The sequence below is a fragment of the Neovison vison genome, chromosome 7, assembly GCF_020171115.1.
Source record: "Neovison vison isolate M4711 chromosome 7, ASM_NN_V1, whole genome shotgun sequence".
Lineage (NCBI taxonomy): Eukaryota > Metazoa > Chordata > Mammalia > Carnivora > Mustelidae > Neogale > Neogale vison.
The window spans coordinates 118,239,766-118,254,349 of record NC_058097.1 but is presented as its reverse complement, the minus strand read 5'-3'; the positions used below and the strand labels follow the sequence as shown (position 1 = coordinate 118,254,349).

General features: G+C 35.3%; 1 protein-coding gene across 2 annotated transcripts in view; it reads left to right on the top strand.

The window, feature by feature from the left end:
* Positions 1-14,584, top strand: part of ARHGAP32 (Rho GTPase activating protein 32) — a 201,368-nt gene that overhangs the window by 8,749 nt on the left and 178,035 nt on the right. For both annotated transcript variants that reach the window (XM_044258195.1, XM_044258194.1), the window contains exon 2: positions 11,502-11,610. In XM_044258195.1, the coding sequence (XP_044114130.1) occupies positions 11,502-11,610 (109 nt within the window). The remainder of the gene's footprint in view (positions 1-11,501; positions 11,611-14,584) is intronic.

The window sequence follows — 14,584 nt, the reverse complement described above, 5'->3', positions numbered from 1 at the left end:
TGGTAGGGTACTGGTTAAATTATGGAATATATCTACACAGTGGGATATAATATAGTTGTGAAAACAGCAAAGAAGCTCTTTTTTTTTTTTTTTAAAGATTTTATTTATTTATTTGAGAGAGAGAGACAGTGAGAGAGAGCATGAGCGAGAAGAAGGTCAGAGAGCGAAGCAGACTCCCCATGGAGCTGGGAGCCTGATATGGGACTCGATCCCGGGACTCCAGGATCACGCCCTGAGCCGAAGGCAGTCGTCCAACCAACTGAGCCACCCAGGCGTCCCAGCAAAGAAGCTCTTTATATACCCTAGGGAAATCAGAATACTCCAGGAAATATTAGAAAATATTGGTGTGTAAATATGCTTTTCAGTAAAAAGTGGGCTGGTAATGGAGGAATAAAACTGTTCTTCCATTTTTTGCACAAAGACCATATTTACACATTGCTTTCAGATTTGTTATGGATATATTCTTAAGACATGAAAAGATTACATATGAATAGATATATTCATAATCTGGAAGAATATATAAGGTGAGGAGCTTAATGGCTAGGAATTGGGCAGGACTTCTGTCTGATAAAATTATAATACCTATTAAGAATTACAGTATATAGGGCGCCTGGGTGGCTCAGTGGGTTAAGCCGCTGCCTTCGGCTCAGGTCATGATCTCAGGGTCCTGGGATCGAGTCCCGCATCGGGCTCTCTGCTCAGCAGGGAGCCTGCTTCGTCCTCTCTCTCTCTGCCTGCCTCTCTGCCTACTTGTGATCTCTCTCTGTCAAATAAATAAATAAAATCTTAAAAAAAAAAAGAATTACAGTATATATAAAAAAAAAGAATTACAGTATATCTGCCATTTTCAGCTGGAAGTGACTACAACTCAATTCCACTGGCTTCAGCAAACCTCTGTTCTGTTTTCACCACCAAAATAGCTGACCCCATTAGTGTTACAAGATCAGTTTCTTTATTTTCTGGGAATTCTGGGAATACTGGGTTTATATAAGCATTTAATAGTGTATATAAACCAACCAGGATAGACCTCCTATATTTTAAGCAGCTATATAATCTAATTTATTAAATCCTCTGAAGGTAGGAAGATATATTACTCCTTATGATGACAGTTAATGACTATTAGTTGCAGACATAACTAACACCTTGCATCTTCAGTTTTACACTTCAGCCATGGGGTAAAATAAATAGAATATCAAACTTGATACCCATGGAAAGAGCTCTTCTCTGCAGTGGAATTGAGTCATATTCTTTCACAAACAGACAGATAAAAATTGAGTCATGAACTCAGTTCTCTCTGGTCTGTGATAGAGTGTAGATGCCTATCTCTTATTTGTCAAATACCACCACATGCTCAGACCATAAAATGACTTTCTAATCATTTCCCGTACCATTGGGGAACAACTTCCTGGTCATGAACTTCTGGTTCTCACAGAGCCAGAACCAAACGTAGCAAAGAACCAGCAATAAATGCAAACAAAGATTAAGGGAATAAAAGGAGAAAGATAATTCTATTGTGCCTGGAGTTTTACTCCAGGGATCAAGAAAAGATATGCCCAAGTGTAAGCAGTATCTTAGGAAACGCTTCTCAGGCAATGTGTCACTTGGACTTCTCTGTGGAATTTAACACTGTCAAGTACAATTTTTTACAAGCTGTGAACAAGATTCATACAAAGATAAAGTGTGTGTCAGAGATTTAAATAATTTTTAAATGACTGGGATGGTGAGGCTGGTTCCCATAATTTGAGGAAAGTTTTTTTTTTTCCTCCTTTTTCCTTTTGCTTGAAAATATGAAGGTTCAAATCTGATGTTTTACAGAAAATTTGTAAATAAAGCATTGGATTCTTTGGGTTTTATGGTTGGTAATCTTAACACTCTGTCTTTTCTGTTAGATTTGAAACTATAATTAATTATGTTAAGGGTAAAATTTGCCCATAGTTTAAAAAGCATGGAACAAAATGATCAATTAAATAAATAGATATTAAGTTTGTATGGAGTTGATTAAGTGTTCTATGACACAAAATACATACAATATAAACAATTTTAATCCTTTTAAAATGTGTATTATTTACCAACAGACTTTCTATTTTACACTTTTATTAAGGTATAACTTACATATAATAAAATGCATAAATCATGAGTATATAGCTTGAAGAATTTATATAAATGTATATATCCATGTAAACACAGCCCAAAACAAGATATAAATTAATGTTAATATGCCACAAAACCCTTGCTCCTCCTAGTCAATACCTGTCCCAGAGGTAACCGTTATTCTGACTTTTGTTACAGTGGATTTGTTTTGCCTGTTCTTGAACTTCATGTAAATAAAATTATACAGTATGTGCTCTCTCTTCCCCAGCTATAATTGCCATATAATATTGCTTAAGATGGTCAAAATGATGATTTGATACACTTATTTATTGAGATTAACATATACTTTTGTCTGGCTTCTGCTTCTCAACACTTATGGGATTCATCCATTTCTTGCAGATGGCAGCAATAATTCTTTTTCACTTCTGTGTAGTTTTACGTGGAGAATAGTGTAAATTACTTATCTATTGTATTTGGCTTCCCCCCCCATTAAATGTATAATAACAGTATGTATAAATCATTTGATTTTTGCATTTGACCTTATTTGCTGTGATTTTGCTGAATTATCTTATTCTAACTGCTGAACACATTGTGTCATCTTTAAATGATGAGCATTCTATTCTTTCTTTCTTTCTTTCTTTCTTTCTTTCTTTCTTTCTTTCTTCCCTTTCCTTCCTTTCCTTCCTTCCCTTTCTCCCCTCCCCTCACCTTCCTAAGTTAGGCTTCATGCCCAGCATGGGGCCCAAAGCAGGGCTTAAACTCAAGACCTGAGATCAAGACCTGGGCAACATCGAGTTCAATGCTTAACTGACTGAGCCACCCAGGAGCCTTCCCTTCTAATTTTTATACCTTTTATTTCTTTTTCTTGCTCTTGTACTTATTTTTCTTTTTATTTTTTTTAAAAGATTTTATTTATTTATTTGGCAGAGAGAGACACAGGAGAGAGGGAACGTAAGCAGGGGAAGTGGAGAGGAGAAACAGGCTTCCCACTGAGCAGGGAGCCTCCATGTGGGCTTGATCCCAGGACCCTGGGACCATGACCTGAGCCGGAGGCAGCCACTTAACCACTGAGCCACCCAGACTCCCCTCTTTAAAAAAAAAAAACAAAAAACAAGACATCAAGTGTAATGTTGTATAGAAGACATTCTTCTCTTGTTTATATCCTTATTAACCATCCCTGTCATAAGGAAAGCATCAGTATTCACCATTAACTATGATGTTATTTGTGTGTGTGTTTTAATAACGTTCATGTATCTATCTATATCTAGAAAAATTATGAATAGGTATTAAATTTTACCTATTAAAATGACAATGTTTTTATTCCTTTATTTTAATCATATGGTCAGTTATAGCAGTTGATTTTAGAATGATAAAACAGTTTGCATTTTGGACTAAAACTTACTTGGAAATGGTATTATGTATCCTTTTTGTAAACCAGTGGGTTTGATTTGTTACTACTTTGTTTAGAAGTTCTGCAGCTATGTTAATAATACTGACCTACAGTTTTCTTTTCTATTAATGTCTTTGTCCCCTTTTGTTATGAAGACTATCCTAACTTCATGGAAGAGGTTGAAAAGGGATCTTCCTTTTGTTTTTATACTCTGGAGGAATATAATATTGCTATAATTTATTCCTTGAATGTTGGAAAGAACTCACCAATGAATACATTTGGGTCTGGAGCTTTCTCACAGATTCAGCTTCTTTAATAGCTATAGGCCTTTTCACAATTATTTGGTTTCTTGTTTCAGTTTTGGTAAGTTGTGTTCTTAAGGAAATTTCCCCATTTCAATGGAAATTCACACCTATATGGAATAAAGTTGTTTATATAATTGTCCTCAGAATCTTTTTGTCTGTAGGCTTTCTAGTTGTAACTCTCTTTTCATTGTTTATATTCTGTCTGTTTTTTCCTTGATGAAACTTCTTGGTGTTATCTATTTTATTAATCTTTCAAAGAGTCGGCTTTCTATTTCACTGATTTTTTACTTAAACACTTTTTTTCTTCTTTCTACTTTCTTGGAATAATTTGCTATTCTTTTTCTAGCTTTTTGCAATAGAGACTTAGAACATTTGCTTTCAACTTGCCTTATTTTCAGTAATGTACACCTAGAGGTCTGAAATTTGCTGTTTTAGTTGTGTCTTACATGTTTCTATCTGTTGTATTTTTATTACCATTCAGATAAAAATATGTTCTCATTTTCACTGTGATTTCATGTATTCAATTCATGAATTACTCAGAATTGTGTTTTGTAATTTCCATGCATTTGGGAGAATTTCTAGTTATTCTCCAGTAATTGATTTTTAGTATAGTTCTGTGCTGGTCACAAAACACTTCGTTCATGATTTAAATTCTTTATATTTTTTGAGACCTGCTTCATTGCCTAGATTATGGTCTTTTGGTAAATGTTTAATATGCTGTTGAAAAGGACTTCTATTCTGCAGTTGTTAGGTTCAATGTTCTAGTTCAGGTTGAAAAGGTAGGTTGTTCAGATCTATATACTTAGGGCATTTTTTTGTCTTATTCTATTGGTCACTGAGAGATATCTGTTAAAATCTGCAACTGTAATTGTGGATTTATTTATTTTCTTTTTAGTTCTTTCAGGTTTTGCTTTTGTTTATTATATCATGCTTAACACTTTTTTAAAAAAGATTTTTTATTTATTCATTTAAGAGAGAGAGCGAGCATGAGCAGGGGGAGGGAGGGTTCGATGGAGAGGGAGAAGCAGACTCACTGCTGAGCAGAGAGCCCCTGCTTGATGGGGCTTGATCCCAGGAGCCTGGGACCATGACCTGAGCTGAAGGCAGAGGCTTAACTGACTGAGCCACCCAGATGCCCTGTTTACTTAACATTTTTACGATAAAATGTCTCCCTTTGAGTATTTTAATTAGAATTTTTAGTCCATTTAATTTTTTATTAAGATATAATTTGCATCTGTAAGATTCACTCTCTTAAAGTATACAGTTAAGTGCCTTTTAGTATATTCACAAAGTTGCACAACCATCATCATTATCTAATTATTGAATATTTCAGAAAGAAATCTCTTACTTATTAGTTCAGACATACCTCAGAGACATTATGGGTTTGGTTCCAGACCACCACAATAAAGTGAGTATCACACTAATAATCACACTAAAGTGAATCAAATGAATTTCTTTGTTTTCTAGTGCATGTAAAGTTTATGTTTAAACTATATTGTAGTTTATTAGGTGAGCAATGGCATTATCTCTAAAAAAAACATACATACCTTAGTTAACAAATATTTTATTGCTAAATAATGCTACTCATCATTTGAACTTTTAGCAAGTTGTAATCTTTTTGCTGATGGAGTGTCTTGCCTCAGTGTTGATGGCAGCTGGCTGATCAGGGTGGTAGTTAAGGTTGAGGTGGCTGTAGCAACTTTTTTGACAAAAGACAACATGGATTGGCTTCATCGATTCAGTTTTCCTTTTATGAATGATTTCTCTCTTGCATGTGATGGTGTTTGATAGCATTTTAACCATAGTAGAACTTCTTTCACGATTGGAGTTGGTCCTCTCAAGTCCTGCTACTGCCTTGTCAACTAAGTTTATGGGATAATCAAAGTCTTCTGTCATTTCAACAATGTTAACAGAATCTTCATCAGGAGTAGATCCTATCACAAGAAACCGCTTTCTTTCTTTCTTTTTTTTAAAGATTTTATTTATTTATTTATTTGAGAGAGATCACAAGTAGGCAGAGAGGCAGGCGGGGGGGAGGGGGAAGCAGGCTCCCTGCTGGCTGAGCAGAGAGCCCAATGCAGGGCTCAATCCCAGGACCCTGAGATTGTGACCTGAGTCGAAGGCAGAGGCTTAACCCACTGAACCACCAGGCACCCAAGAAAGCACTTTCTTTGCTCCTCTGTAAAAGCAGCTCCTTACCTGTTCAAGTTTTATCATGAGATTGCAGCAGTTCAGTCCCATCTTTAGGTTTAGTTCTGATTCTAGTTTTCTTTTCTTTCCATCACACCTGTAGTTACTTACTTCAGGTCTTCAGTCCCTCAGACTCATTTATGAGGGTTAGAAAAAACTTTTTCCAGTCTCCTATTTATGTTGATATTTTGACTTCTTCTAGTGAATCAAATGAACGTTCTTAATGGCATCTAGAATGTTGAATCTTTTCCAGAAGATTTTCAATTTACTTTGCCCATAATGAAGTAATTAGCTTTCTATGGCAGCTAGAGCCTTATGAAATGTGTTTTTTAAATAATAAGACTTGAAAATTGAAAATAACTCCTTAATTCGAGGGCTGCAGAATGAATGTTGTATTGACAGGAATGAAAACAACATTAATCTCATTGTACATCTCCATCATACCTCTTCCATGACTAGATGCATTGTCAGTGAGCAGTAATGTTTTGAAAGGAATCTGAACAGTAGGTCTCAACATGGGGCTTACAATATTCAGTAAACCATGTTGTAAACAGATGTGCTGTCACCCAGGCTTTTTTTTTTTTTTTTTTTTTTTTACATTTACAGAGCACAGGCAGAGTAGATTTAGTATAATTCTTAAGGGTCTTAGCATTTTCAGAATGGTAAATGAGTGCTGGCTTCAACTTAAAGTCACCAGCTGCATTAGCTCCTAACAAGAGAGCCAGTCTGTCCTTTAAAGCTTTGAAGCCAAGCATTGACCTGTCCTCTCGAGCTGTGAAAGTTCTGGATGGCATCTTCTTCCAATTTAAGGCTGTTTTGTCTGTATTGAAAATCTGTTGTTTAGTGTATCCACCATCACTAATGATCCTCGGTAAACCTACTGGGTAAGTTGCTACAGCTTCTGCATTAGCACTTGCTCCTTCATTTTGCACTGTTATGGAGATGGCTGGCTTCTTTCCTTAAACTTCATGAATTAACTTCTGCTAGTTTCAGACTCTTCTGTAGCTTCCTCCTCTCTCAGCCTTCACAGAATGGAAGAGAGTTAGGGCCTTGCTCTGGATTAGGCTTTGGTTTTAAGGGAATGTTGTGGGTGGTTTGATCTTCTATCCAGACCACTAAAATTTTCTCCATATGAGTGATAAGGCTGTTTTGCCTTTTTAATCATCCATGTGTTCATTTGAGTAGGAAATGCAAGAATTTTTCCTTTGCATTCATAACTTGGCTGTTTGGCATACAAGACCTAGCTTTTGGCTTATCCTGGCTTTTGACACAATTTCTCTACAAAACTTAATAAGTTCTAGCTTTTGATATAAAGTGAGAGACATTTGGGGAAAAGAGGGGCTGCTTGGGTGGCTCAGTCGCTTAAGTATTTGATTCTTGATTTTGGCTCAGTTCATGATTTCAGGGTCGTGAGATCAAGCCCCGCATCTGGTTCTGTGCTGGGTGTGGAGCCTGCTATGAGATTCTCTCTCTCCCTTGCCCTCTGCCTTTCCCTCCCACTCCCCTTCTCTAAAACAAACAAACAAACAAATAAATAAAGTGAGAGACATTTGACTCTTCTTTTCACTTGAACACTTAGAGGCTATCTTAGTGTTATTAATTGGCCTAATTTCTGTATTGTTTTGTCTTAGAATAGGGAGGTATGAAGAGAAGAAGAGAGACGGGGGGAATGGCTGGTTGGTGGAGCAGTCAGAACACAATGGCCAGTTGGTGGAGGCATCAGAAAAATGCATTTATTAGGTTTGGCATCTTGTGTAGCCATAGTTGGTGGCATCCCAGAACAATTATTACGATAAAATCGGAGATAATAGATCACAGATCACCATAACAAATACAATAGCCTTGAAAAAGTTTGAACTACTGGAATTACTCAAACGTAACAGAGACATGAAGTGAACAAATGCTGTTGGAAAAATGGTGCTGATACCTTACCTTGACACAGGGTTGCCACAAACCTTCAATTTTTAAAAAAATGCAGTATCTGTGACGTGTCATAGAATGAAGAGAAATGAAATGAGGTATGCCTGTGATAATTTTCCATGTCTTCCTCTTCCCAGCCCCTGGAAGCCACCAGGTATACTTTTGTCTTCTGTGAATTTTATTCTTTTTGGACATTTTATAGAAATGCAATGATAAAACATATGGTCTTTTGTGTCTGACTTCTTTCATTTAGCATGTTTTAACTGTTCATTCTCATGGTAGCATGAATCAGGATTTCATTCTTTTTGTTTTTATGGTTGAATAATATTTTATTATATAGATTGGTACATTTTGTTTGTCCATTCTTCAGGTAATTACCATTGTGGTTGTTTCTACTTTTTGTATATTATAAAGAATACTGGTATGAATATTCATGTATAAATTCATGGTGGACCTATGTTTTTATTTTTCTTTGTTAAATATCTAGAAATGGAATTGCTGAATTATATGGTATTTCTCTATTTAATATTTTGAGAAACTGCCAAACTTTTTCTACAGTGGCTGCACAATTTCAATTCCTACCAGCAATAAATGAAGGTTCCAGTTGCTCCACATGCTTGTTAACTAGTCTGGTCACTTTAATAATTATTAATAATGTGTTTGAATTGAGTTCTACCACCTTCATACTTATTTTTTAATTTGTCTTATTCATTCTTTGTACCTTTATTCTTCCTTTCTCTGCTTTCTTCTGGGTTAATCAAATGTGTTTTATTCTGAAAGATTTTCTGTTTTTAGGTTTTTAGTTATACATTTATTTACTGTTATTCTAATAGTTACTGTGAAGATCAAATCATATTCATTTCTAAAATAGTGCTTATTTCATTTCCTACCCAATTGAGAATTTTTGTACTAATTGACTGCATATGTCTCTCCTATCCTTTGTGCTTTTTTATATCTATTATAAAACTTATAGGATACTGTTTTTATTTGTGTCAGTCTATAAACCATTATTTACTTATACTTTCTCACTTTTTCCTTGTGCTTTTCATAAATTTCTGTAGTTTTCTGACTGAAGGCTCAGTTTCCTTCAGTCAGAAGAACTCTACTATTTCTTTTATTGTAGGTTTCTTGATGATAAATTTTTTCAGCTTTTGTTGAAAATAACTTATTTCCCCTACTTTTTTTTTAAAAATTAAGTGTACTCCATGCCCACTATGTGGAGCCTGAACTCCTGACCCTGAGATCAAGACCTGAGCTGATACAAAGAGTTAGACACTTAACCAACTGAGCCACCCAGGCACCCCATTTTCCCTGCCTTTTTAATGGATGACTTAATGAATGATTTTAGAGGATTTTAGTTTGGCACTATTTTTTCCTCTTACTATGCTGAAGGTTTACTCCATTGTCTTTTCATTTCCATCGAAATGTCCTCCTACATTGTTATCGTTGTGTCTTTGAAGTCAACCTGTCTTTTATTCTCTGGCTGCTTTTAAGAATTTCAATTAGTGTTTTGTTTTTTAAGTAAACTTTGGGTATTTTAATAAGTTGTAAGATATGCTGAATTTTTTTTTATCCTGGTTAATGGACATTGGACTTTTTGAATCTCTACTTGATGACTTCTGAAAGTTTTGAAAACATTTTAGCCATTGTTTTTCAAATATTGCTGTTGTCTTGTTTTCTTTTTCATCATCTCCCTTGTCTCTGATTTTCTAATTTAGACATATTTGAGACCTTCTTAGTCAAGTCTCATGTTTTGTGTTGTTTTGTGTATTTCTCTTTTTTCTTTGTCTGCGCCAGGGTGGATATTTTCTACTGAGCTGTCTTCTAGTTCACTAATTCTCTCTTTAGCCATGTCAATTGTTCTGTTAAACCCATCCAGTGACTTCTTAATTTCAGATGCTGCATTTTTCAATTTCAGGATGGGCATTTGATTGTTTTTCAGATTCCAGTTGTCTCTTAAAATTCTTAATCTTTTCATCTAGTTTTAAAAAATGTTATTGAACATATTAATCATAAATGTTTTTAGTTTTGATTTAAAACTTGATAAAACTTGGTGAGAATTTAACTGATTTCTTCTTACTAGCTTCTGTCTTCTTTCCTGCTTTGCTCTAAGCAATAATTGCTTGTGAACCAGCTCATCGTGGAGAGTCCTGTCTTTAGTGTTCAGACTAGCTGGTTGCCTCAGTTTTCTGATATATCCGAGAAAAGTTATGATTTCTTAGGTTATCTTTCCTTTTGTCTTGTTTGGCTGGAAGCAGTGCTTTTTACAGCTTTCACTACATCATAAGCAGAAGGCAGAACTCCATCATAAGCATTTTAAAGTCCCTTTCTGATAATTTTAAAGTCTGAAACAAATGTGAGTCTCTGTTTTGACTTTTTCCCCAGTTTTTGCTGATTTGTTTATGTTAATTAAAATTTATTTTAAATTTTTTTAAAGCATGCCTTGTAATGTTTATTGGATACTAGATTGGGTAAAACATTTGCAGAGGGTCTGAGAATGTTGTTTTCCTCTGAAGAGAGTTATTATTATTGTTATTTTTTAACTGGCAGTTCTAATGCTATAAAGTCTTGGTTTTTGGATTTATTAGAGTTCATATATTGCTAGTTTGTCCTTACTAAGGCATGGCTTTTCTGGAGTCTCAAGAGCCCAGGGTTTCTTTTCTTTTTTCAATGCTCCTCCATCCTGACAGTGCTTGCTTGCCAGCCTCCATCTTTACAGCATGACTGGGCTGCAGAAATGTCCTGTTGGCTCTTTAGTTGCCTATCAGCTGTTTTTGGATAGGTTTCTCAGCATCTTGTCCTGCATACTTGTAGGCTCTGGTATTAATTAATGGTTTCAGGGGAATTTCCATGTAGATTTATGGGTTCTTTCTCTACACGTCTTTTAGGGGTCATTTGTCACCCTGAAGCCCCATCTGCTTTGGCAACTGCAGCTTACAACCTCTGCCAGCTTAGTCCAGTAAGCCTACAATATTATGCTTGGGCTTTATTTTCATTATTGATTTAGAAAATCTCTTATACAAAAGTAATATTTAAATGTGGAATTTGCTTTGTAAGCTCTCAGAGAATGTAGCCCCAGAACTCCTACTTGTATTGATTGCTTTCCTGTGCCTTTAGAAAAGTTGTTTCGTATGTTTTGTTTAGCCTTCATTGTTGTTCTTGAGAGTGTATATTCCTGGAATTTCTTAGGCTATATTCCTAGAATTTTACTAATCAATGCACTGCTATATTCCTAGAATTTTATTAATCCTGGAATTTTACTAATGCTTAGCACAGTTCCATTAATATTGGTAGCTGTTGCAAATCTTTTCCAGGTTCCTACTGTGTTAAACAGATAAAATCAGTCTTACATAATAATTACCACAGACCATGAGAATTACAAAATTATTAACTTTACATTTATCTTTTGGAATAAAAGCGGGTATTGGGTACATTAGGAAAGATACCTGAAGGCCAGAGTACAAATGGGGAATCAGTACTAACCATTAAAGCTGTTAATTAAACTTCAAATCTGACATAATTTTCTATTTTTTGAATTATAATTACTGGAAGGTTTTCATACAATTGGGACTTCTTACCATAGTCTCTCATGTTTTTATCTCTAGGAAGATGAAGTCTTCGGTACATTCTGAAGAGGATGATTTTGTCCCAGAACTACATAGAAATGTTCACCCTCGAGAGCGGCCTGATTGGGAAGAAACACTTAGCACGATGGTAAATCACTTTTATGCATATATATGTATGTATAGTTTACTTCTATAAGGAGAAGGAACTGATGAATCCTTATGAACTTTTTTAGTGTTGCTTTCTTATTTTATTCAGAAAGTAGCTATTGAGCAAATAATCTCTTCTAAGCAATGTTTAAACTCTATGGGCAGAGCCCTGAGCAAAACACACCAGCTTCCTGCCTTCATGCAGCTTATATTTTAATGGTTTAAGAGGAGACGGAAATAATTAAGTATATAGTATGTCAAATGATGGTAGGTGCTATTGTAGAAAATTATGCAGAGAGGTGGAGTTACAGAGTGGTAGGATAATGTGGGAAAGGATGGTTGGTAGCTTTATAATAGAGGCCACAGAAGGCCTCTGAAAGAAGGTAAAATTTGAGCAGAAGGATGTGAGGGAGTGAGTAGTGTGCTTATCTGGAAACATAATTTTAGGCATTGGAAGGACAAGTTAAAGGCTATCGCATAGGAATAAAAAGTAAGCTGGAGGAAACGCAAGTAGGACATGTGGCTGAAATTGAACAAGCCAGGGGAAAGTAGAAGGAGGTGAGGCCAGAGAGTGGTTTGCGTGGATGGAGAGCAGATCATATAGTTTCCTGTGGTACTTTATAAAGACTTTGGTTTCTTTGCTGAGCGAGATGGAAAACCATTGAAGGATTTTTGGCTGAAAAGTGACATGATCTGTCTTAAAATTTTAAAGGAAGTCTCTGATTTCTGTGAATAGGCTAAAAAGGGAGGCAAAAGAAGAAATAAGACCAGTTAGAAGGTTATTATTATAGGTGAACAGTAACAGTAGCTTGAACTGGAATGGTAGATAAGGTGAAAAATGGTTAGATTCTAGAGAGATTATTCTGCAGATAAAACCTACTGTTTTTGCGGATTAGTGGGATGTTAGAGAGTGAGCTAAAGAGATGTTAAAGGTGACTACATTTTTTGGCTTGATCAACCTGAAGAATGGAGTTACATTTACTTAAATGCTGGAAAAGCACTTTTTATTGGGTAAAAGCACTTTTTATTCAGTGTAGTTTTATACATGATGGTTTGAGATACACATTTAATCTGTTACAACTTTTTGTGGTTTGGGTCTGTTAATAAGAATGGTGAAATTCCTTTTGTGAAGAATAACATTTTACTAAATTGTAGTAAAGTTAATGTTTCTTACCACCAAAATTTGAATGCAAATATTCATGTCACTGATGGTCTGTAATGAGATTTTACATATTTGATTTTTGAAAATGCCTTTTCACTCAGGAATTGCCAAATACGTATCCCAACCAGTTCACGAGCATCTGATTTTAATTGAGCACATTTGTCTCTTGGAAAGCATTTATAGAATTCTATTAGATTCTTCTCTTGATATTGACCTTTTAGTATAACATTATATTACAAACATCCCGTTAAAGATGAGGTTGAAGCTGCTCCATTGCAAAATTAAATGGATTTTGCAGTGTGGACATTTTCCGAAAAACCTTGCTGGAACTGTAGTTTGAGTTCAGAAAATATGTTCACTGCAAATTTTTGTGGTAATGGAGATCTCTCTTCTTGTTTTAGCGTTTGGTAGGTTGGAAAATATGTATGACAGCTCGTGATTGTGATTCTAACATTGATCAGTGTTTCTCATAAGCTATGTTTTGCTTTGCAATTTTAGGTTAGCTTCAGTGAGAAATAGCATCAAATATGCAGCGAAAACTTAATTATAAAAACCATTTAGCATTTGTTAACAGAGGTCAAAAACAGGTCCAACAGAACTTTTTCCGTTTCACCCATATTTTTTCCAAAATTGGCATGAAGTATCTTAGTAGATTCCACTTGCACTGAATGAATGTTTGTTGAATTTATTTCAGAACATTGTCAACTGTAGTTGTCCTAGGCAGACTGCACATGGGGCTAATTCTTCAGCCACTTTAAAGTCGCATTGACTCCTTAGCAGCTTCACAGTATTGGTTAGGTTTGTTGACTCATCAAGAATTAAGGGAAACCACTTGAAATCGTTTTGCCTCATTTTCAAATTGACTCTTAATTTTGCTCTCAATGCCCTCAAGCGTATTCAAGCCTGTACTTATGGAAAGACTATTAGGCTTAAATCAGTTTGTTTTCTCTGGATTTCTTTGCTACAGTCAAACATGATTTAATTGATTCACCATTCCTTGCTCTGCTGACAAGTGATCTACTTGAGAATTTACTCTGGATGTAGCCTTGTTTTTATTTTTGTGAAGAAATTTCATTTTTGTGTGATGCTTTACGCACTTACTCCGTTTTAGCGTTTTCTCACTTTTCAGATTGTTGTTTTCCTGTGAGTTGAGAATATTGTGATGAGGGCATAGTTGGTGATGTTTGATCTATATTCTTTCTTTCAGCACAGCTGTAGTGTCAGCACATAATAAACACAGTTTTTTTGCGATCTTTTTTGATAACGAAACCCACATTCTCCTATGTCTTAAAAGCATGACATTGGTAGTCCACTTATCTCTTCTTGGCTTATTTTTGATATATTGTGTACAAGTTAGTGATTTTAAGTACATGTATGGTGATACATGGGGAACTTGCAATGCTGCTGTGTTCTAGCTTCATAGTACGGTGTATGGTGTGCTGAGCAGCAGTATGAATTGATGAGTGGCTCATAAGGTCTCTCTCATAGCTACTCAGCTCTGTCACTGTAACGTGAAAGTAGCCATAGATAATACATAAATGAGTGTGGCTGTGTTCCAATAAAACTTTATTTATGGACACATATTTGAATTTTTTGTAATTTTCACATGTCATTAGATAATCATCCTTCTTTTTTTGTTTGTTTGTTCCCCCATATATTTAAAAATGTTAGCTTATGGACTATACAAAAACAAGCATTGGGCTGGGTTGGCCCAAGTTTTGGCCCCTTCCTTATATAATTGTAAGTTAAGATGTAAGGCTTTCTGAAACCTTTCAGATAGAAAAATAAAATAAAATAAAAATAAAAATAGAAT